This window comes from Poecile atricapillus, chromosome 1 (assembly GCF_030490865.1).
Source record: "Poecile atricapillus isolate bPoeAtr1 chromosome 1, bPoeAtr1.hap1, whole genome shotgun sequence".
Taxonomy (NCBI): Eukaryota; Metazoa; Chordata; class Aves; order Passeriformes; family Paridae; genus Poecile; species Poecile atricapillus.
In genome coordinates, this window is record NC_081249.1 from 64,649,898 (window position 1) to 64,672,347 (window position 22,450).

The window sequence follows — 22,450 nt, forward strand, 5'->3', positions numbered from 1 at the left end:
AATGGGGGAGAGAAAGGAGGAATATTATTTGAAGTAGATATTTCTCACTAAAAGATGACTGCACAAAAAGAAACCTTCACTTCTGGTTTATTTTCTGGTTTTATTTTCTCTCTGCAGTACATATATCAAGTCTGGCACATTGTTTTTATTTTTCTAAGTGAAAATACAAATTTTTACAATGACAAGGCCCAATGAAGGGCTCCTTCCTTCTTCAGAGTCTTCCCAGGGTCCCTGTCACAGCAGTGCAGACCCCTCTAACTGCTGGGCAAGAAGGCCTTTATGGTGCCCAGCAGTCCCTTTCACTGCATTCATAGGGTATAACTGTCTGGAGCTGAGGCTATACAAAAATTGAATGCATGTATAAAGCTCTTAACAAGCCCATAATCAAGGAAAGCCACCACGGGTTTAGTTACCATTTTAAAATGCATTTTGTAGCAGGAAGGAGTCCAAAGCTAAGTGCCTCATTCACTGCCATCACCACCTCTCTTTATTCATCAAACTGATGGCTTTCATCATCAGACTTAGCTGAATCATGTGCTTAGATTCAGCCTAGGCAAGGGAGAAGGAAGGAGACTATGGAAGCTTTGGCTTTATTTAACAGGCTTTTGGGAGATGCAATCATCAAATGGACTGAGAAAATAACCAAGAATGAGCCGTTTAGCAATCAGGGAATGCTGTGCCCTCAACAGGTGAGAGGAAGAGCCGTAAAACAGGACTTACAGCTATGAATGGTCAGGACAGTTGCAATTAATTTATGATATGATGTCTGCATGAGTTGTTTAAGGCACATCAGGTCCTTGAGTGGAGGCTCCCATTGAAGCCACAGCAGCAATCTGAGGACAGCCCACCACAGGGATTTGCAAGTTTCCTTTGTTGTGCACTGGTTTTTGCTGATAGTTCTTGTTGTTTATGAATGCAGTCATTTTGCCCACAGCAAAATCTGGTTAACGTCTCTTGGTTTGTTAATCCTTCTGTATTTATTGTTCAAGACTTGCTCATATCCAGGCTATTCCTGGAGATATTAATAGTGGTTAATATTTTACCTCTTGGAGTAAGCTGTTTGCTGCATGCCAGAAATCATTTCTTTATCACTTCAAAGATGAGACCTAGATCTGTGCCAAGCCACTAATGTAATTACTGTCCCTTCCCTGCCACATCCACCATATGCAGAACCTGTTATGTGTAATTATTTTCAATCACAAGCACCACTCCAGACAGGCAAGATCATCTTTCAAGTGCTAAGTGTTACTAAAGTACAATCATGCATTATACTCTCAGCAAGAGTGACAGGGAAGGCAGTCTGGGAGAGACAAGGATTACTCTGGGTGGTTTAATATTAAGGCATCCACTGTCTGACCCCCTGATTTGCAGTCTGTAGGTCTACAGTCTGTAGGTCTGGGCAGCTCCATATTTAGCCACATAGGCTGGTTTTAGATGAGAGCCTAGGGGCTGTCTGGTAGTCTTAAATACTGAAGCTAAGGTCTTAATTCCAGCTTTGGATTGTCACGGCTAGTGGTGCTCAGTCAGCCCTGTTTCCATCTCCCCATGCCTTGCTAGCATATTGAGCCAGATGCAGCATTCACGATAGCAGTGTTTCACAGACAAGGGCAAGGAGCCTGTTTCATTCCCAGATATGGAACCTCTCCAGAAAAGCTGATCTGTGACAGTGTCAACACCTCTGCTGGTACATGGTACGTCATCTAAAACAGCTGCCAAGTGCCACCAGCACCTCCACTTGCTGACTCACCCTATCCCACTGACTGGGTCCCTCACACCTCGAGGCTGCAGGCCTTTTTGTGAAGGTGCCATTTACGGATCTGCACATTTCCTTCCCCTTTCAATTTCTTTTAACAACTATAATGGATAATGGAAGATGACAGAGGATGGTAATTACAAGACATTGTTGGTTTTGGTTTTCTTCCTTTTTAAAAAATGTTACAGGCATCCTAAGCATTTTAAGCAGCTGTAAAGATGGGTGTGGTGTCCTGGGTAGCATAGCTGGCTAAATGCAATAACTGTAGAGCAGGCCAGAATATGATTCTTCATGATTCAGATACGAGCTGAACTAGTAACTGCTCTTTACTGAAGCTGCAGAATTAGCTTAATGATTTCCACTGGGTTTGTAGCCCTTGGATTCAGCTTGGATCTTTCACTGGAGGTTGCAGCTGTTCAGCAGGATCTACATCCTCTGTGATTAAATAAATTGGCTGTGAGCATGTATGAATTATTAGTGGTAATAGTATGCAGCCTTTTTGATTTTGCAGGATCTGATCCACATAGTTCATTACAAACAGGGATGGATTGATTAGAACGGAAGGAAGGGACTGAGGGGCTTTTGTCTAAATCCCATTAACACCATGGGCTTTGAGGCACATTCCACACTTTCAGTGCATAAAATAAGGGAGCCAGAATGCCAGTTCTCAGCTTCAGTGTCCATGCAGACCATGTTGAAGTCATGTAGAATCCTGCTGAAAGCAATGGGACATGACACACACATGCTCATACATATAAATATACCTCAGGGCACAAAGCAAAGCTTGTGAAACTTTTCCTTGCTGACAATTGGGCTCTAAACCTTTGCAGAATTCTTATGTTGAAGGCAAGTCCCTGAGCTGGGCCTGAACCTTGCCTGCAAGAAGTACTGGAGGACAAGTGTTTTCTCAAGACTCAAATCCACAGCAAGTGCATATGCACCACAAAAGGGAACAGTCTGAACGTTAGTCAAAAACAGCTGAAAACCAGTGATATCAAAGGACATGTCAGAGCAACAGCTTTAAGTCTTGTGGCCAGTGGGTACCTGTGACAAAACAAATATTTATTTAAGCCATTTTGCCAGATGGGAACACAAACCCATGCTCCTGGCACACTGTTTGTCCCTGAAAGGTGTTATGTTCACTCAGAGAAGCGTGTGAACTTGCCCATGGCTTTATACCTTGTCCTTTGCACATAAGCATGCTGCCACTGGTGCTTTGGGGTCATGTGGCAGCAACAGCAATAGGCAGCAGTTTCCCATTTGATCTCCTCATCCCAGTCAGTGCAGGCTGTGTGAGGAAAAGAAGCTGCACTGCTCAATGACTGGTACTCCATAAGTGAAACTCAGCGCTGATAAAGCCCCTAGTCAGCTGGAGAGCCAGCTGTCACTGGGATAAGGAGGCTTTCTGACATAGTTTTCCCTTATTAGGTTTATCTCTTAGTAGGAGGCACAGCTAATGGTGAGGCTCAGCAGTGGGTGCTGTGGGCTGGTTGTTAGTGTTGGAATGGCATTAAGGGCAAGCATGCATGTGTGAGCTCCTTTGGAGCAATTCAACGTTACAATATATTGCATTGCTGAGGAATTTTTTACTGAACCCTTGAATTTATTTGCACTGAAACTGGGCTTTGAACTTACAGACATGGGTGTACAGAAATGGGAAAAGAGGTGTAACGGGGCTGAAGGAGTCTGAATAGGGAAGGAGATAAATTGTCAAGGTTCACTGATCCACTGTAGCATCAGAGGCAGAAAGAGTGAACAGGTACTCATGTTTGGAAAAGGATGAACTGTGTTTGGAGAGTGGCAGTGGAAAATGCTGTGAGCAATACTCGTGGGAAGAAGCCCTAACAACCTGTTGCTGCAACAAAACCTAAAGAGAGCTGAAAACAGTCTGTGAATGCAATGGGCACTAGACACTCTTGCCACCTGAGGAGAGTAATTGGAAAGGGCTGAGTAAGGGCTTGTTCTGGGTTTGGAAGAGCAGCAGCATTGTTATGCTAATAGTCCTTTCACTTGGCTGCAGTGCTGCTGTTTTGCTCTCCTGGAAGAACTGAGCAGAAGGCTTTCCCAGGACCTGTTTGTGAGGAAGGGCTGGCCGCCGTTTAATCCGGTCCAAGGCAGGCGGGTGCAAGCCTGCCTTCCCTCCTACCCCCGCGTACACCTCCCTGCCCCTTGCAACAGAGCCCTTTGAGCGCTTGTACGTCTCCCAGACAGTCTGTTCAAGTACACAAGGAGACTGCAGACAGCCCAGCCACGGTGGTTCCCTTTTGGCCAGAGCAGCTCCTGAGCTATGGCAGCCTGGGCTGGCACTGGGCACATTGCAGGCACCACAAGCGGTGTGAGAAGGGGTCAGAACCACGGCAGGACTGGCTGGGGCTGCCACAGTGCACTGGTCTGTGAAGCTGACTGGCATGTAGGTGCTCTTCCTGCCTTCCCCAGCCATTCTCATCATCAGTGGTGATGTTCCTACTTGGCCTATGGGGTGCTGCTCCTTCCTAGCACACCCATGCTGTCAGTGCTTCACAACATCTTTCTTGCTTTAACGGTTCAAGAGAGAATCGGCAGGGGCTGTTTTGAGGGTTTTAGGCTGCCTTTAACAAATGTAGACCAAGTTCTGGCCTAGATTCCCTTGTCTGAGAAACATCCTTTCTGAGAATTTAATTAGAAGTGATTCTCATTTACATGGATCCTACCAGCTGCCCTTAGCTCTACAGCCCTAAGGGGAAAAAAAATGAAATGATACTGTGAAAGATATTAGTGAGGACATTAGAAGCAACCATACCCAGATCAGGCAAAGTTCTGAAAATACCTAGCATTCACATGTCCTTAATTGCTTTTCTCCTGTCACAGCTGTTGGGTGAATGCTCCATCTGAGAGAGAGCTGCCTCAGGGATTTCTTTTTCATTATGTTATGTAGATGTGGAGACAAGAGCAGGCAATGACTGATCAACAAGGGAAGGAAGAAGTGGGCTTGAGCACATTGAAGAAATTTGAACTTACTGGAGGAAGATCCAGGGAGTTAATACTGGGCTTAAACAGGTGCAGGTGTGCTTGGAGGAGGAGCAGCAGACAAGCTGCTGAGTTACTTTGCTAACAGCCAAGATGCTGAGAGCATTAAACATCTTTTGAAGAAAGATGAGATACCACTTCTGGACTTCCATGCCTTGTTCAGGTGTGTCTTTGAGCAAATCAAGAACATAATAAGGTGATTTCTGTATCTTACAGGAACTTCGGCAATATGAGAAGCTTAGGTATCTTGAGAATGGAGACAGTAGGAAGATATGTCAAGCTCTAGGCCCTGAGCCATAATCCCTCTCAGGACTCCTGTTAGACTGATGTGATGTCCACAGTGACTCTGTCACAACACCCAGGGATTTTCTGCACTGGGAGCAAGCAGCAGAAGGGCTTCTCCAGGGAGCACTGCTCCTTATTGTCAGGAGAGGAGGAGCAAGATTATGTGAGGTCAGGAGGTATGCCCAAAGGCAGCAAGTGACAGCTGTAGGGCTTGAAACCTTGTGCTCTGCCTAGCAGGTAAAACCTTGGGAGGGCTTGCTTGGCTTTACAGCCTGTGAAGTGTCAGGTACTCCTAGCCCATTATCTACACAGTGATTTGTTTCCAGTCTCATAAATAAGATCTGACACAAAGGAGGCAACATTTAAATGTTGTAACATCCATTGAAATGTTCTCTCTAGGCTATCTGTGTGAAACGCTTTGCCAGCTACGTCGGCCTTTTGGCAGCTGCTGCAGTGACAGCTGAGAATTCAATATGATAAAAATGCCACTTCTGCAAAATAGTCATGGTGCATTGGTGCGCTGCTGATTCCCTACGATGTCTTGTGAAGGGACAGGATTTGCCAAAACACATCTGTTTGGGGCAGCATGAGGGCTGGAGAAAGCAAAGCATCTTGTGAATGCTAAACCAAGTATGACAACAGATAAATGACTCAGTTGTTGCAGCTGAATGAATTAAGAAAACTTTGAGCAGTGTGTACCTGTGGTATGCATTGATCAAGTGGTATGAAACCATTATTCTCTTGCTTTTGAAAGAGTGAAAAACAAAGCAAAATGGCAACAGATTAGCACAACTGTCAGTTTTCCTGATGGAACCTTGATGGACCCTGGTTGATTGTTGTTTTAATTAATCAGAAGCAATCAGCTTGTAAATGCTTTCATTAACATGCTTCTATTTAACCACATGTTGTGTATTCCAAACTGCATATTTAGCCATTCTGGAGAGTAGAAGAGGAGTCTAAAAGCTCTCAGATAAAAGCTTCAGAAGCTGAGCATGGCTTCTGATGCTGAACTGCTTGGACTGGCTCCAGCCCACAGACCCGCTCTAAAACTGCAGTAGAAGGCAGCAGTCCAAATGGTTTTCATCTGTTTTAGGAGAAGAAGAGACTTCTTTTTCTCTGGCATTCCTAAATTGCAGTTTGGAACTTTGATTCCCAAGTGGCAGCCTGTGTTTAAGCTAATGGCAACTGTTTGTATAAACCTTTATTTCCTTTTCTCTCCATAGGTTTGTTGATCGGCTCTGGTTGTGCCCTCTACCCTCTTGGCTGGGACAGTGAAGAAGTCAGACAAACCTGTGGTAACCTTTCGAACCAGTTTGAGTTGGGTGAGTCATCATCAGAGGATCGATCTCAGCCACACTAGGCTCTTCTATGTGTCGGTCATAGAAGACAACTAGGACATAAGCACAGGTTTGGGGAAGCAACCTACCTGTGTGTGGTAGGCTAGTCATACTGCATAATTCTAGAATGGTGCCAAGGCAGGGGATTTCAGATGGATCTCTGGAAATATTTTCCAGAAGGATGTTATAAAAGAAAAAATTATGTATACGTTTATGTATGTATGCATATTTTTAGAAATAAATCAGATTTAATAGTTTTGCAATATGGGAGCTAGCACTCCTGGAGGTCTTGACAGTGGACAGAGGCACCCCATCACAGCACAGGTCAGGGTAATTCTCCATGACTGCAATTGGCTATCTTTGAGTTCTGGGATGTTTATGGCCTTCTAACACAAGTGTAAAGTATTTGTATGTTGCTCACATACTTGAGAAGCTGGCAAATAACACTTACACCCTATGTTTGCCTTCTCCCAAACAAACTACTTGAGGTACTGCTGCTGAGTGCACTGCGCCTGGAATGAGAGCCAGGGTTGCAGCCAAACTGGGCTCACACCTGTGCATTTCTGTGGAGGGGCTCTAGAAAACCAGGAAACGGCAGTGACCTAAGGATTAAGCAACGTGGATGATCGGGATCTGATGTTTGAATGCATGTCTGAGACCTTGTTTAGCTGGAAGGATCAGTGCAATTGCTGATACCCTTCTCTACAAGTACTCTCTGACCCTGTGTTGCTCGAGGAAGAGGAGGATCTGCAATCCTCCTGAAGGAGCAGGAGGGACTGAGCACCTTGACCCCCCACAGACTTTGACAGCTTCTGCTCCTAAGCATACAGAGCTCCCCATTTCCAGCCCTTACAATCAAAACCTTAGTTAATCATAGAAATTCTTTCCATACATGTGCATGCAGGACTTGTTCAGGGCCTGAATCCCAGTGCAAGGAATAGTAGACAAAAATGGTCTCCTAATGTTAAGGACAAACCTGCTGCATCATCTCTTGATTTTATACAGATCTTTCTGTCAGATTTCAGGAGTAAGGAGATTTTTTTTTTAATCTCAGAGGTGTTTCTTGTCAAGATATGCAAAAGAATTGAGGTTGAAAGGTAAAAAAATACTGCTCTGGGAGAGATGCTCCAGGCCACTCTTCCTTACAGAATTCCTGTGGTGTTTTGAGTGCATTTGGTCTGGCAGGGGACCAGAAATTCTCATAACCAATATCAGCACCCATCCCTACAGTGCCACTGATGTCTTATCAGCAACCACCTATGGTGTTACTCAGGGGATGTGTAATGTGCTCTACAAGCTTTACCTTGTTATTCTGAACTCTAATATCCTTCTGTGCTGTTGATACTAAATTTACTCTTCAGCAAAGTATAAAAAGTTCCTGAAAACTTTTTATTCACCTCAGAATAGAAAGATTTAAAGACAGAGGAGAGAGAACAATAAGAACAGAAATGTATAGTTAACTAGCAGGAAAAAAATGTTCCAGAACTTATATTCCCAGCTCTATGGAAAGGTGTGTCAAAGGATGTAGTAGAAAGACAAGACAGAACTCTGTGATAACTGTTGCAGGGAAGATTCAGGTTCATTGCCCATTGCCCATGGCCAGTCCTGTGTGGAAGCCTGAAGTAGTTCCTGGCCAGCCCACTGAGCACCCCTTTGAAAGGACAGCTAACACCTCACTGGTGCATGCTGGCTCCTGCTCTTCCATGCCAAGCATGTGAACAGCTCTGCTTCTGGGGTTCCAGCTTGTGTCCTGTGTTTGATCCCAGGTGCAGAAGAGTGTTACCTTCTAGGTTATTTCTTTGCAGAGTCACAGAAGGTGGGTGTTGTGACAGTGTGAGCTCGTCCAAGCTCTTGGGCAGTTACAAACTGTTACCTTTAAATACTGTCATGTCCGCAGTCAGAGCAGAGTCTCCAAGACCACCTTCACTGTCTCAGTCTTGACTCATGAGTCAGATATTTGCATAAATTGAGTCACTCTGCCTTAAAAGTCAGTGAAGAAACTAATGTGAAAAATGTCATCTGGCAGCTTTCCTTCCAGGTACGTATAAGGACCAGAAGAAATCTTGCATTAACTGTGAAGGCTCTGGCTGTGTTTTCTGGAGCACACAGCCCATGTGTGACACATGCCTAGACTTGACAGCAGTGCTGGTCTCACTGATCTGCTGCAATCGTGTGTCAACACAGTAACAGATCATAATGAGAGCTGAAATTTGCTGCAGTGATTTTTTTCTAGGCAGCCCTGCCACTAAATATATCCTTTCCACATACATTGACAGTGAACTTAAATGCTTGGCTATGATTTTTTTTTTTTTACTTAGTGTCTTTTTGATGGTGCGTTACCAAAACCATCTGTAAAGACAAGGTACTGTCTGAGGGCCATTTAATAACCATGCTGCTAGTCTTTCATAAATACCTCTTGGTTGATGATAACCCAAACCCTCTAGGTCTTTTCTGAATCATTAGGGACTGGCATACTCATTAGAGCCTACAGGCCAAAAATGATGTTTCAAAGACTTAATCTTACTAAGTCTCAAGACAAATTTAAGTAATTATTGCTTTCATTTGAATATTTAATTTGATTAAGCTGCAATGATATGCTTTCTGTTCCTGAGCTTGTGAAATGAGTTGTCTTAAGAACTACGCTGCATTCAAAATCCACTCTCAGAAAATCCGAGCTGCTGTGAGCCCTACACTGGTTTCTAATGGGAGAAAAGGTGATGATGGGAGTGCTGTTCTTGCACCCTCTGCTGCTGTGGGTGCCAGCGAGGATGACACAGAGAGGGTAATTCAGCTTGTGGTTACTCTCAGAGGTGATGTGTTCACAGGAATGCTGATCAGCAGGCAGCATTCAGCCTCCTCTTCCAGGATGGCAGAGCAAGTGCTGCAGCCCGGGCCACAGGGAATGTGAGTGTGCAGCTGGGAAAGGAGGGTCAAAGCTCACCAGGTTTGACTAGAGAGCCAACAAAAGAGGGAGGTCAGCACTGATATTTGTTGTGGACTTACAAAAAGTGTGGGGGATAAATGGTTGAGGTTGAAGGTAGAAAATAAGAACCAGGACCTGCAATCTACATTATAGGAGGACGAAGAAGAATGAGAGGCACGTACAGATGAGGAACTGCAAGAACTCTCTTGAGAAGCAGCTGAATTGTGCACTGTGATCTGTAATGCCAACCAGAAATATACTAGAATTAGTAATTAAATGAAAATTTTTGCTTAAGGAAAACATGACAAATCCCTCCCCCATAACTCATAATTAGAGAGAATAAATAAATAGCAATGCTAAGAACCTGGAAAAAAACCTAATCTTTAGTGGGTGTGCTAGATAAGAAATGTCTCTTCATGACTTCAGGCAGTAGAAAAGGCATTAGACTAACAGGCACTCCAGAGAGTGCTGAGATGGCCCAAATTGTGAGGAGGGGACCTCTTCTTCTAGCCCTGACAGATACACGCATTTCCATGTAGATTCCAAAGTAGTATTTAAAAAGACTGCAGGAAAAATAACTATGCCTTTAATTTAAGTGGATTTGAATATTCTTTTCTAGAAAACCTGAGCTGACATTGTGAAATACCCATCAGTTGACTGCTCTCCTTAAAAATGGATATTTATTTGGTTTTTATTAGGGGAATTATGTCCAAAGGATTTACTTAAACATTTATGTATTTAATTGGGCTAATTTTTCTCAATCAACATAAAAGTGGTTGTATAACTCCAGCTCTGACAAAGAGGAGTAATTCTTCAAATGACGATACTCTGCCAAGGACAACTCCATTTGTTGATTAAATTACATTCAATAGATGAATTGCAAAGGGGGATGGGGAATAACCTCCATAAATAGACAGACAGGGACTGGTGCACCTGTAGAGGGGCTTGCTCCCTGCTCTTCTCTAGAGATCTGGCTCTGCCATCATGAAAAGAAGCACATGGATAGATTAGGCCTTTGACAAATAGCCTCTTGCAAATCTTGTTGAGAGGTTAAGGCCATGACAGGTCTGTGCTATGCTGCTCTGCTTGTAGTTTCCAGCTTCCAGTCAGCATGACCTCTATGATGATCTTGAAGCCCCCTTCCCTATTGTAGTATCCCATCTGGATTACAGGTCACAAATGGAGCAGAGTTCCCAATGAAACACTAGATTATGAACAGGAGAAATCTTCTACCACTGTTTTTAGGGTGTTAACTCCTAGAAATAGGGCAATATAAATAAATGGGGACAAGAAAAGAGAGTTGTTCATGTTTTAAACCACCACAGTTGCTTGCTCATTGACTGAGTCTAAGTCTATACTCTAATTTGGCAACAGTGCCTGAGGTGGAGACTAGTGTAGGAAATGAGCAATGCTCAAAGGGATTGTGGATGGACTTTCACTGAGGATGGACCAAAATCATCCTAATCTCTTGTCACCATGCAAACTGTTACTGTTGTGTTGCATTATTGGCATGGACTTGCCTGTGGGCCCATTCAGGGCAGCAGTAATGTGGCACAGCAAGACGGAGCTGCTGACTGAAGGGTGTGAAAGTGTGTCAGATCTCCAAAATTCCAGGGTCTGCAAAAGGAATTAGCAGGCAATTTCCCAAAAGTAACCGTCATTATTGAATCTCATACAGAACACATTCAATTTTGCTGAGCTAGAGGCACTAATACCATTTTGTTTTCATTTCTAAATGTAACACACAAGAAAAACAGATGAGAAATGAGTGTTTTAGCAGGAAAATCATTGAAGTGAGTGACTGCATTAAGGTGAGAGTATGCACTAAAGTGAAGACTTATGCAAAAGCTTTCACATTTTGCCTATTTAGCGTGTGTGAAGAAATCTTCTGAACTTTCATGCCTGTTTTAAAGGGACAACATGAGTGTACATGTGTAAACACATTTGTATTGGTTTTGAATGCCTAAAATCAGTGTGAAGCTTCATTTTAGACCATTGATTTCCCTGGATGTGTATGTAGAAACTGCTCAGTTTTACATGCTGATTTCTGTTGTGATTGGTGCAGAGGCAGCCAAGTTCCACAGCAGGTCCCAGAGAGGTCAGGGCATGCTCAATTTAACTCACAAAATTGAGCCTCAGTTGGCATCTGGTGAAACAGCACTATGAGACCAATACCTAAGAGCCCAAAGAGCAAAATGTTTATCTAGAGTAAGATTCACTTATTGAAACATAGATGATTCATGTCATCACAAGCTACCAGCTGCCACTTCCCAACCACCAGATGTATGAAGTGATATTAGGTACTTATTAACAAGACAGAATGAAGACAAAATTTAAGATAGACTCCAGTTTTTAATGGAACTTTTTTTAACTACCTGGAAAGTATTTTTTCTTTCTTTCATGAAATATGATAGTTCTATCTCTACCTTCATGGTCAGAGACATCCTTGACCTGGGGGCCCAGCTGCAGCATCAACCAAAGCAGCTACTCCAAACACACACTTTGCTTGCCATCTGTGGCAGCCCATCTGTCTGTGGACTGCTGTGAAAGGGCTCACCTGGCCAAAGTTGTTGTCTAGAGTGACTTAAAAGCCTGGCTCCCATCCTGAACTAAACAAGCAGCTGGATTGGCCTCAAAAACTCTCAGAAACTTCTCTCTTGATGAATATTTGTTTCAAAAAATCATTATTATTTAAGTTCCCCTTTGCCACTTTTGGAGGGCTTGAAATATCTTAAAGAAAACTGTTGACTTGATAATTACTTTTGCCATGGAAATGTTAGAGTAAATGATCTTTAAAGCACTTTCCAAGCAAACAGTGCAGTTCCTTAATCAGCATAAAAACCCCACAGAAAGCAGTGTGGATGTAAAAAAGGCTTTGTCGACTATTTAATTTGTCTTAGGTGGCATCATTTCAGCATCTGGCTGAGTGTTGACATAGAGTGCCAAAGAATCAAGAAAAGGATTTAGAAGAGAGGACAATATGTTATAATCCTATTAAAGGCAAAATATTCAAAGGTGTTTTTCTATGAGCAATTTATCTGAAAAAGGCATTTTTCTTGCTTGCAGATCCTCTGCATACAGCATGGAGATTTTATACATTCATTTTTTGACTGGGGCTGAGAACAACCTTTACAAGAATACTTGAGCTGCAGCTGCTGAGTTCTTAGATCAATGACTGAGTAAACTAAGTGCTAGTAGAGGAAGTATTCCATCAAGAAACATTTCCTCTTTAGTGCTACCCAAACAGCTTCCATTCTTAAATCTTTGTAAGCCTTTGGTGACTGTATCAAGGTCCACATATATTCTGCCTAACATCAGGAGAGGCTTACAAGAGCGTGTAGTGACAGGACAAGGGGGAATTGCTACTGAGAGAGTAGGTTTAGATATTAGGAAGAGATTCTTTACTGTAAGGGTGGTGAGCCACAGGAACAGGTTGCCCAGGGAAGTTGTGGGTGCCCCATCCCTGGCACTGTTCAAGGTCAGGTTGGATGATCTGAGCAAGTTCTAGTGGAAAGTGTCCCTGCCCAAGGCAGGGGGAGTGGAACTAGATGATCTTTATGGAGCCTTCCAACCCTGCCCATTCTATCATTTTATGATAAGGCACATACCTTTGTTGCCAGAATTAGACATGGTCATGCAAGAACTTTCTGCTGTCAGTAGACATAAGCAGCAGCATCCAGAAAGAGACTCAGATCACCTGGAGCAAATATTTGGTGCTCTTTATTACTCATAAAGAGCAGCTGAACTACTTGTTTAGAATCCTTTCCTTGTAAAAAGGGAGAAAAAATAGGAGCTACCAGAGCAGGGTCCACCTGCTGTACTTAACATGTTTACTTTAAGAGGAAATACAACTCTTTTGTTAGTGACTTTTCTTCATCATAGTCTCTGAAGGGAGTCTGGGCCTCTAGTCCAGTCTGAATCTCGGCATTGTGGATGTTGGAAGAGAGGCAAAATTGATTTCACTTTTGCAGTAGGTTAGCTTTCTGCTGACTTCTAGCAGGAGGCCAAGGGAGCTCCTCATTAGCAGCACATATTTGCTCTTGGGAATTTGAGTGTTGTAATTGACACTGGGTATTGGTTTCTCCTTCATTTCTCCATGATAAATGCACAGCTACAGCAAATTTGAGGTTTGATTAAACAAAATTATGTGATTCTCCAAAGAAAGCAGGATTTGATCATATATATGAGTATATGCATACAGCAGGACTAAAGAATTTCAAGTTGGCTTTTTTTCCCCACTTTTTTACCCTTCAGAACTTTACGAAATTTTATGCATTTAGTTACAGACCAATTGTAAGTAACCAAAATAGCTTGAAAGAAATATAAATTTTAAAAAATTTAAAAATAGTGTAATTTTTTAAAGATAAATCCATTGAAAAAGTAATATCTGTGCAACAGGAAAAGTAACCAGCTCCACTGAATTCATTATTTTGTAGCCGGCTGTTTCCTGAGCTGTAGTTTTTTACCTTATATAGTGTTCTTTCTTTGTTTCACATAACTACTTTAGTTCTTTCTGGACGTATTCCAAGTTCCAACTTCTTTTCCTGCTTTTGCAGCTTATTTCACATGACACTTTTTCATTGTTGCTGTGTCAAGAAAAAGATCTTCAGCTGTTTAATTTATCTTGGCTTTGTTTCAAAATAATTTTACCCTCTTACTAATTAGCTGATTATCTTTTACATTCATTTATGTCTTTCATATTACCAAATCCCAGTATATCCCTTAGCATCTTTATTTTTTTTTTCCGACTGCTTTTCCAGCACCCTGAATGATTATATGAATTCACATTCTCTAGAGTACTGTACTCTCATGTGAACCTGTTAATTAGAATTCCTGCACAACTTCTTGGAAGTAGGAATTGTAGGTTTTATTTTTGAAGGTATATCATTTATTCTCTACAGTCTGGCTAATTCTGAAACCTTTTCTCCTTCAACTTGGAAAATAGGCTGTACTTAAGGTTAATTGATTAGAGTTTGCCAAATACTCCAGACTGCAAGTCCAGGATAGTCTTAAAATTAACAGCAAAAAAGGTACAAATATTTAAGATACTAAGTCTTGCAATTAACAGGTTTGCATCCAAGACACTTTCATATTCAGGATATATTTTCATAAGTGGCAATTATTGGTTATTTTAGATGAAACCATATGTTATTTCCAAGACCTCGATAACTATATGTGATAATTATTTATAAGACATCATGAATAGAAATCCTGGTAAAATTATGTTTTGGCAACTGGATCCTGGCACAGCTCCATGGTAGATCAAGTATCTGCATATTTTCTGTTGCCAAATTTTACTTGCTCCCAAATTTGTCTTGTTCTTTATTTGCCTATATATTTAAGAGGAGGAGAGGAGTGAGTGGATGCATATCCTGGCCTTGAGGATCACATTAGAAAACAGGAAAAGGCATGGAAGTGCTTTTTAGTAAGTCCATTCATCACTGCAAAATTACCTTTCCACATCTACTGATTTCTTTTGGTTTAGTAAATATTGTCTTATGTTCCACAGGACTCTTTTCTGTAAATCTTCTTTTGATAGTGTCCTTCTCACCCTAATTTTTGTCCTCAGTCCTCAGGGACAATGATTTTTCTCAATCCTCTTAAAAAAGAGTGCAGTGTTTCCATCTTCCATTCCTTTATTTGCTTGGAAAATGGCCTTCCATGCCTATAGCTTCAAGCTCCATGATTCCATTATTTCAGTGTTCATCCTGACACTCTTGCAGCCAGTCCCGGTAAAACAAAGGTGAAAACAAAGTTCTTAATGGCTTGTTACAAGCTTATCTGAGCCAACTTGGACAGTCCTACTTTCCTGAACAACCAGGAGCTCAAATTATTTATGCTCTCCTAAACAAAAAAAAAATAAAAATAACAAAACCCAAAAAAACCAAACCAAAAATCCCATCAAAACAAACAAACACACACAACCAAAAAAACCCCACCAAAAAAACGAAAAACACAAACCCACAAAAAAACCCCCAAAACCAAAAAAAAACCCTAGAATTAACTAGGTGCTTAAGTGCTGAAGTCACAGCCTCTCCCTTTGTACTCACCTGTCAGGTGAAGACTGGTTTGTTAAAAGCAATAGCAGTTCTTTGCAGGGAAGCAAGCTGCTGTGCTGCATGTCATCTCTATCACCTAGAAGAGCACTTCAGCTGCTGGGAATTTATTTTGGCACAAACTCAGATCTAGCCCATCTTTCTTTCCACACCCTCAATGGGTGGGGATTCTTCTACCTATGTATATATGTGTATTCCAATGCATCTTTCAGAGAAACAAAAAAGCGTTTGTGCCTTTGTGTGTGTGTGTGTGAAAATTGACATGGTTTCAACAACTGCTTTAATTCTATCAAGTATTTAGGTAGTGTTGCTTTTCATTTTAGAACTTCGTCATTTTAAAAAAAAAAGGAAACTGCAATACTAGATTTCTAATCTTTTATATGACAGGCTCTATGAATGCAAACTTCTCAACTTGATGGTTGAATTTAAGCCCCAAAATATCTGCAAATCTCTTCGACCTTTGCTTACTACTGAGACATGACTAGTCCTGCTGGTGTGAGTGCAGTAATAGCTTCTCAACTCTGCCTTTTATAAAGCTTCCTGATCCTTTTAAAATCAGTGTTTTATATCAATGTGAAGCAGAAGTCATTTTACAATTTAAACTGCAACTAAATTACCCAATTATTGATAACAAACAATCTTTCTTTAGTATGCAGTAGACTAAAATAGGCCATACATGTGGTAAAATGAGAACACCAAAACAGAAACAAATGACTCCAAAATGTTTTCCTCCTTGTGTAAATAGGGTTTTAAAAGGCCTGTCATTGTTTCATTTTGACATGTGGCTATGCAATGTAGGCATTCATTGCAATGAGTACCTTTGAGATGGATTATCTCTGTTCTTGTTTCTATCCTTAACTATACTTGCAATGATAAGTATAGCTAAGTCCTGTTCCCTCAGACACCTGCCTTGATACAGGCTCTTCTTCAGCACAACAGCTTGAAATTCTGTTCTGCTCAGCATCATCCAAGTACAGATCAAGCTATTCTTTCCAAGGCTTCCCATTGCTCTTGACATGGGCTAGAAATAATGGCCAGGTTTATTGCTGTGTTATTATTGCTCTAAGGTCAAGCTCCCAGCTCTTTCATCCGTTTGCTTGCTCTCCCATTCTTTCATTTGTTCATCTTGACCCAACTCACACTTGTGAACTACATTGCATTTGTTAGATCAAGAGGCTGCCTGCCTGCCGTGCCTCAGAGCATTACGTAGGGCAGTGGTCCTTTGGGTAAATGGAGCATGGTATGGAGAAATAAATGTTCTCTTCAGCCAAGAGTGAATGTGTGCATTGTATCTGTTGAACACATCTCTGACACTGATTTAACAGCTCTTTCTTCTTAATATGTATCACGCATACTCTCTCCCACTGCCAAGGTACAAAAGTTGAAATCACACCATGCAAAAGGTCAAATTTACTTCATTCTCTCCTGCTTAGGTTACAGCTTTGGGCAGTGCCACCAGGTGAATCTTTAAACTCTTTTTAAAGTAGTATTTTGACATTTTCTCTACCTGGAAACATCATGATGAGAAAAATTTACTTTGTCAAGTTGCAACTACAATTCTCTAGTAGTTTTTGGAATATTTCACAGTTTAAAAAGACCTGTCAGAGGGAATCCATCTCATCACAAGAAATAACCTACCCTGGTATATGTGTGATCATTTTCAAAGCAATCCAGTGAGTTTAAACATCTGGTGTAGGCTTAAGTCTGTTTTTGAAATTCTCAGCAGAAGCTAAGGACAGGGTGTGTACACAGGCAAAGCAATAGGTGGCCCAGAGACAGGTCTCTCCACGGACAGCTGGGTGATTGGGCAAGTGTCAGTATCAGGGACATTGCCAGGCACTTGATGGCTCTCCAGGGTTTCTGATGGCCTTCTCTTCAGGAAGTCAGACTCTGTGTGGACTCCTGTAAGAAAGGCAAGAATGGTGTTATCTACAGAGCACAACTAGATGACAAAACCAAGTAAATCTCTTTGTCTGCTCCAGCACATTAAGGAGAGTGTCTAGTGAGCTCAAGCCAAGGCTGCTAGTCCTCAAGTTCTCTTGGTTACATCAGTGTCCTTGTTTCACTGGACATTTTTTTAATTAAAATTTTGTGAGGGTTAGGAAGAAAAAAAATGAAACAAGTGTTATGCTTCCTGCTGTGGTGTCAGCCTGAGATCTTCAAAGTGACCAGGAGCGTAAGTGTTGCCTCCCACTAATGTTTCCTTACAAAGTCTGCCAGACAATATCCTGCAGACAGGATATATGGCAATGCTGTCTGCCTTGAGGCATGTGAATGCCTTGGACATGTTAAGATGAACAGACATTTTGTGTTTCTTTTGCCTAAGGCAGGATTAGCTGAGCTGATAATTCCTGAACCTCAAGACTGGCCCTGGGGGATGCCACTGGGACAGAATACCAACATGACACCTATTTCTAGATGGAAACTCTGTTGTTACCTTCTGTTCTCTGAAGGGAAGGATGGTTTCTGCTGCTTTTGGGAAGGTTGGGAAAGAAGTGTTGCATTGCTGCTTGTGCCTTACTGAATGCACTTACTACCCAAAGCAGGGTGATGACACCCGAGGTATCAACAGCACAGGAAGAACATCAGTGGTAACAAGTCTCAAGCACTCAAAAAAGACAAAGATGATGTAGGCAAAGTGAAAATTCCTTTTGAAATGGGTTAAAATCCTGAGAAGCAGCTACAGCCAACTCCTTGCTTTTGGAGATCTCTGAAGAGGCTTCCTCCCTGCTGCAGCTGCTGTTTTCCTGATATCCTCCCCTATGGCAGGCACAATACCTGAAAGGGAGGTAATCACTTTATGGTCCACTATGGGATTCCCCAGCACCATTTATCGGTGATGAGTTTGACTGTATAAAGAGACCGAGGCCTTTAAATGGATTCAAAGCCATATTGTGATACTCATTAGACAGAAGATGGGTGAATTTTTCAGCAATGAGTTGTGTCCGTGGCTGGGGATAGGGAAACTTGCCTATTTTTTTATTTCTGGTCTCTATGCTTCCATTCCCACAGTGTCTGCCATGCAGGTGATCCCCTGACGCCACACGTCTTTGCGGATGATCAGGGTTGATGCCTGTGTGAGGGGGATGTGAGCAGGTCCCCCATGCCCTTGGTTATACTCCCCCGTTGCAGAGGCAGAGCCTGAATTATGCCCGATGTTCCCTGTCTGAGGTGGGCATACAAGCAGGCCGAAATCTCAGGAAAGTGGGCAGAAGGGGAGGGTGGTGGCGCCGGTGCTTTCTGCCATCTAATGCTGACCCTTGTCCCTCTGTTTGCCTTGCAGGGACCTGCCACATCGGCTGGGCCTACTACTGCACGGGCGGGGGCGCGGCGGCCGCCATGCTGGTGTGCACCTGGCTGGCCTGCTTCTCGGGCAAGAAACAGAAGCAATATCCCTACTGAGCCGGCCCCGGGCACGGGCCCTGCCAGGCCCGCCCAGGTCTGCTGGACAACAACAACGGACAAGGAATTTTCAAGTGCTTTCTCTCAGGAGTGGGACAGCGGGCGGCCCCAGAGTGGCAGGGAGGTGAAAGGCGGTGCAAAGCCACCTGGCTGGGCTACGCAGGGACGGGCTCTCTCACCCCAGCCTGCTCAGGGTCTGCTCCACAAAAATATAAGCAAGGAAAACTCTGCTTTGGCAAATGGTGAAATCCTGCATGCACCAATTACTGGACAGGCTGGTGAGGGGTGGCAGCGCCCACGTGCTGGGCTAGCGCCTGGCAGCCCCTCAGTGCGGCGCTCCTGAAAGCACACACGCACGCACAGATGTTGACCATGGCACAAAATAAGTAGAGAGGAAACTTTTTTTGGTGCGATTATTCTTTCTTTTCCTTTTAAATTTCTCTCCTTTTTGGTTTTTTTGAGGTTTTTTTTTACTTCTCTCTGGTGGTTTAAGACTCGGTGTTGCAACACTTTTTAATGTATACATTAAACTTAATAAAAGGACCAATAAGCCACTTTATCAGTATTTTGTATAATCTCTACACATTTTTCTTCCCCAAACATTTATCCACTGCTTATTCAGCCCTATATAAGTTTTATTAAGACTCTGTGTTTTCAGCATTATTACAAAATGCAGCATAATTACTTGGCATATGTATCCTTACTATAGTACTTTTTATGAAATGCAGCAAATGGACGTTTTCCCGTCCATTGGAAATTCCACTCACAGTACTGTAGAGCTCTGTTGGTTACGTACGACTAACAGCAAACTTCTTCCAGACATAGATTTCTGTTGCTGTTGTGTTTAGCTCATTGATGTTGTATTGTGCTGTACCATGTTTATTATTTCAATATTCATTTTTGTAAAATATATATATAATATGTGCTATTTTATGTTTGTATTTGAAAATTCTCTGTAAATAAATTTTTCCTTGATCAATACTTGCAATGCATGGTTGTCCTAGTAGATGAAACAATTCCATCCCAAGTCCCCACTGGAAAAATTCTTAGAAATACTCATAACTTTTATAACCACGCTGTATCCTTTTACCCCATAAAACACAGACATGTTTAGGGTTCAGTTACACTGCCTGAGGATAGACATCTCCTGCCACTGGAGACATTCTGGCATATTCCACATTTTTGCCTGCTGCTGTCAGGTATCCTGAAGGATTTCAGCAAGACCTTCCCTATTTTGTCCTGTCTGCTAAGGACTCAGAATTTCACACAAAACTGTATATCCCAGTTTAGCCAACTGAAATAAGCCTTTACTTCTTAATACCAGTAACTCAAATACCTACCAGGCAGCATTCTCTGCACAGGAAGCTGGCACTGTACATAAAAACTTTAAAAATCAGTCTTTTATTTTTTAAAGCAATGTGAACTTAATTCATGGGAACTCGTAAAGGGTTTTCAATCATAACTAATTTATTTAATCATAACTAAACTAATGTTATTCCCCTTCAAATTTGTTTTTCTGATCCTGTTTTCCCAGGATTATATTCCTGTTGTGTATATTTATGTTGCCATCTATGTTTCAGTTGCAATTCTGGTGGTTAATAACACTTAGAGCTGAATAATCTGGCATCGTGCCAGTACTTTGTACATTGCACTGGGCAGATTTTTGGAGGAAGGTGTAAATAGCAATGTCAGCTTACAGTGATCAATCCTGACATCACTCAGTGGAATTTTATTGAGTTTCATTATAGGCTGAGCACTATTTGCTTTATGGTGCTGTGCAGCAAAATGAAAATTGTACCTTACCACTCCCAGATTAGCCCATAATAGCCCCAACTCATCTGACTGCACTTCTGCTGAGGAGTGCACCAACCATACGGGGGATGTGCCTCCCTGCACGCTCTTCCAGTAGCACCAGCAGAAGCAGGAGCTCTTCCCTCCAGATTCCAGATTTTAAGCCTCTTCCTTTCTTGTGAGCACTCAGGACTGTATCCAAACCTGCTGCAGGAAGTCAGCAGCACCCCATATATCCTCACAGTAAGTATGAAACGTGCCTGTTATGATTGTGGATTGCTGCTTTATTAAAACTGAAGGAGGTGTAAACACAGCTTCGACTGGCTCCCCTGACTGCATTCAGATCTTTGGCAGGTGTATCTCAATTGAAAAATGCTGCCTTTGTACAGTGCATTACTGTGGAAACATGTCTTTCCTTCCACTGAAACTGTGGTTAGCTGTAAAAAGTTTCTGTGACCTGGCTATAAATATGTGTGCTACTATTCCATATTTTACTCTTGCAAGGTTATATCCTGGACCATGCATCATGAAGAGCACTTTGACTTTTTTTAGATCTTCCTGTGCTTGGCTTCAGGCTTGATTTATCATGACAAACTGGAATTAGGCAATTACTTCATGAAGAAAATTAGGGTTTTGTTGTGATGAAATACCATTATAGCATGACTGAATTTGTATACAATCTCCTTTTTAAAATTTGGGCTTGAATAAAACGTCAATTTTTAATAATCAAGCCAATAACATATGCTGCACCTGCTTTGAAGCTGTTTATCATATAGCCTTCAGCTGCTGTGATATGAATAAACCAATCACAGCTTAATTAGGTTTGTCCATATTTGTGCATTTTGGTTCTGATATCCATTTTTCACTAGAATATAAATACCATTTATTATCGTGGTTATCAAGCCTCACAGCTACAAACTCTAATAACTTCCAATGGGCAAAAGATTGTTTTCGATTTCACAGTCTGAAGTGTCAATGAAATATTTACAATATTTACCATGTTTAATTTTGCATTTATTTATTCTTGAAGATGAGGAGTTTGGCCTTGCATTTGTCTAAACAAAAGAGGTAAGCTTGCACACAGTCCTGGGTCACTGAATTCTTTCCCTGCCATTGCTGGCAATCACATACCACAATCCCGTTCATAGATTTATGAAGCTGTATTTTAGAACCAATTAAGCAGTTTTCCCCCAATAAAAACATTTGGAAATTTATTGCAAAATCTCATTCTTTGGGTGATTATATTTCCTGTGTTCCAGACCACCCAGTGTTCTGGAGCTCACTGTTAACACACATGTCAGAGGTCTTAGTCAACTTCCAAAAAACATGCTAGGAGCTGCAAGTTTCATCTGCCACTCCCACCTAATACAGGAGCTATATATATGTAAAAAGAAGTCCTCTAATCTCAGGCTACACTTTGTTATCAGAAGCTGTTTTAGGACCACAGAATAATTCAGGTGGGAAACAGCCTCAGAAGATATGGTCCAACTTCCTACCCATGGCAGGATCAGTCATAAGGCAACAGGTTGCTTACGAGTTTATCTCACCCAGTTTTGAAAGGCTCCTAGGACGGAGATGCACATCATCTCTGAGCAGCCTGTGCCACTGCCTGACTGTCCCAAGAGGGAATTACTTTTCTTTATAATTGATCTATTTTTTCAATTAATGATGACTGTCTCTGATCCTCCCACCAAGAAAAAACTGAGAAGAATTCATCTCCATTTCCTGCCGCCTCCCTATGGGTGTTGGGTGGCTTCTCTTGGGTTACTGTGTGCCCCCACAGCCATCTTTTCACCAGGCTCAGTAAGTCCTGGCCTACATCACTGCAGGGCCCTCTTCCTTCATGTGTGCATGAAGATTTGGCATTTGTCCTGGTTGAATTTCCTAAGTTTCCTAT

General features: G+C 42.0%; 1 protein-coding gene across 1 annotated transcript in view; it reads left to right on the plus strand.

Moving 5' to 3' along the window:
- The window catches only part of LHFPL6 (LHFPL tetraspan subfamily member 6), a 137,915-nt gene extending 118,165 nt beyond the window's left edge, over window positions 1-19,750 (plus strand). The window contains exons 3-4 of the mRNA XM_058829586.1: window positions 6,268-6,366; window positions 18,644-19,750. Coding sequence (XP_058685569.1) covers window positions 6,268-6,366; window positions 18,644-18,762 — 218 coding nt within the window. The 3' untranslated portion in view covers window positions 18,763-19,750. The remainder of the gene's footprint in view (window positions 1-6,267; window positions 6,367-18,643) is intronic.
- The last annotated feature ends 2,700 nt before the right edge of the window (window positions 19,751-22,450 follow it).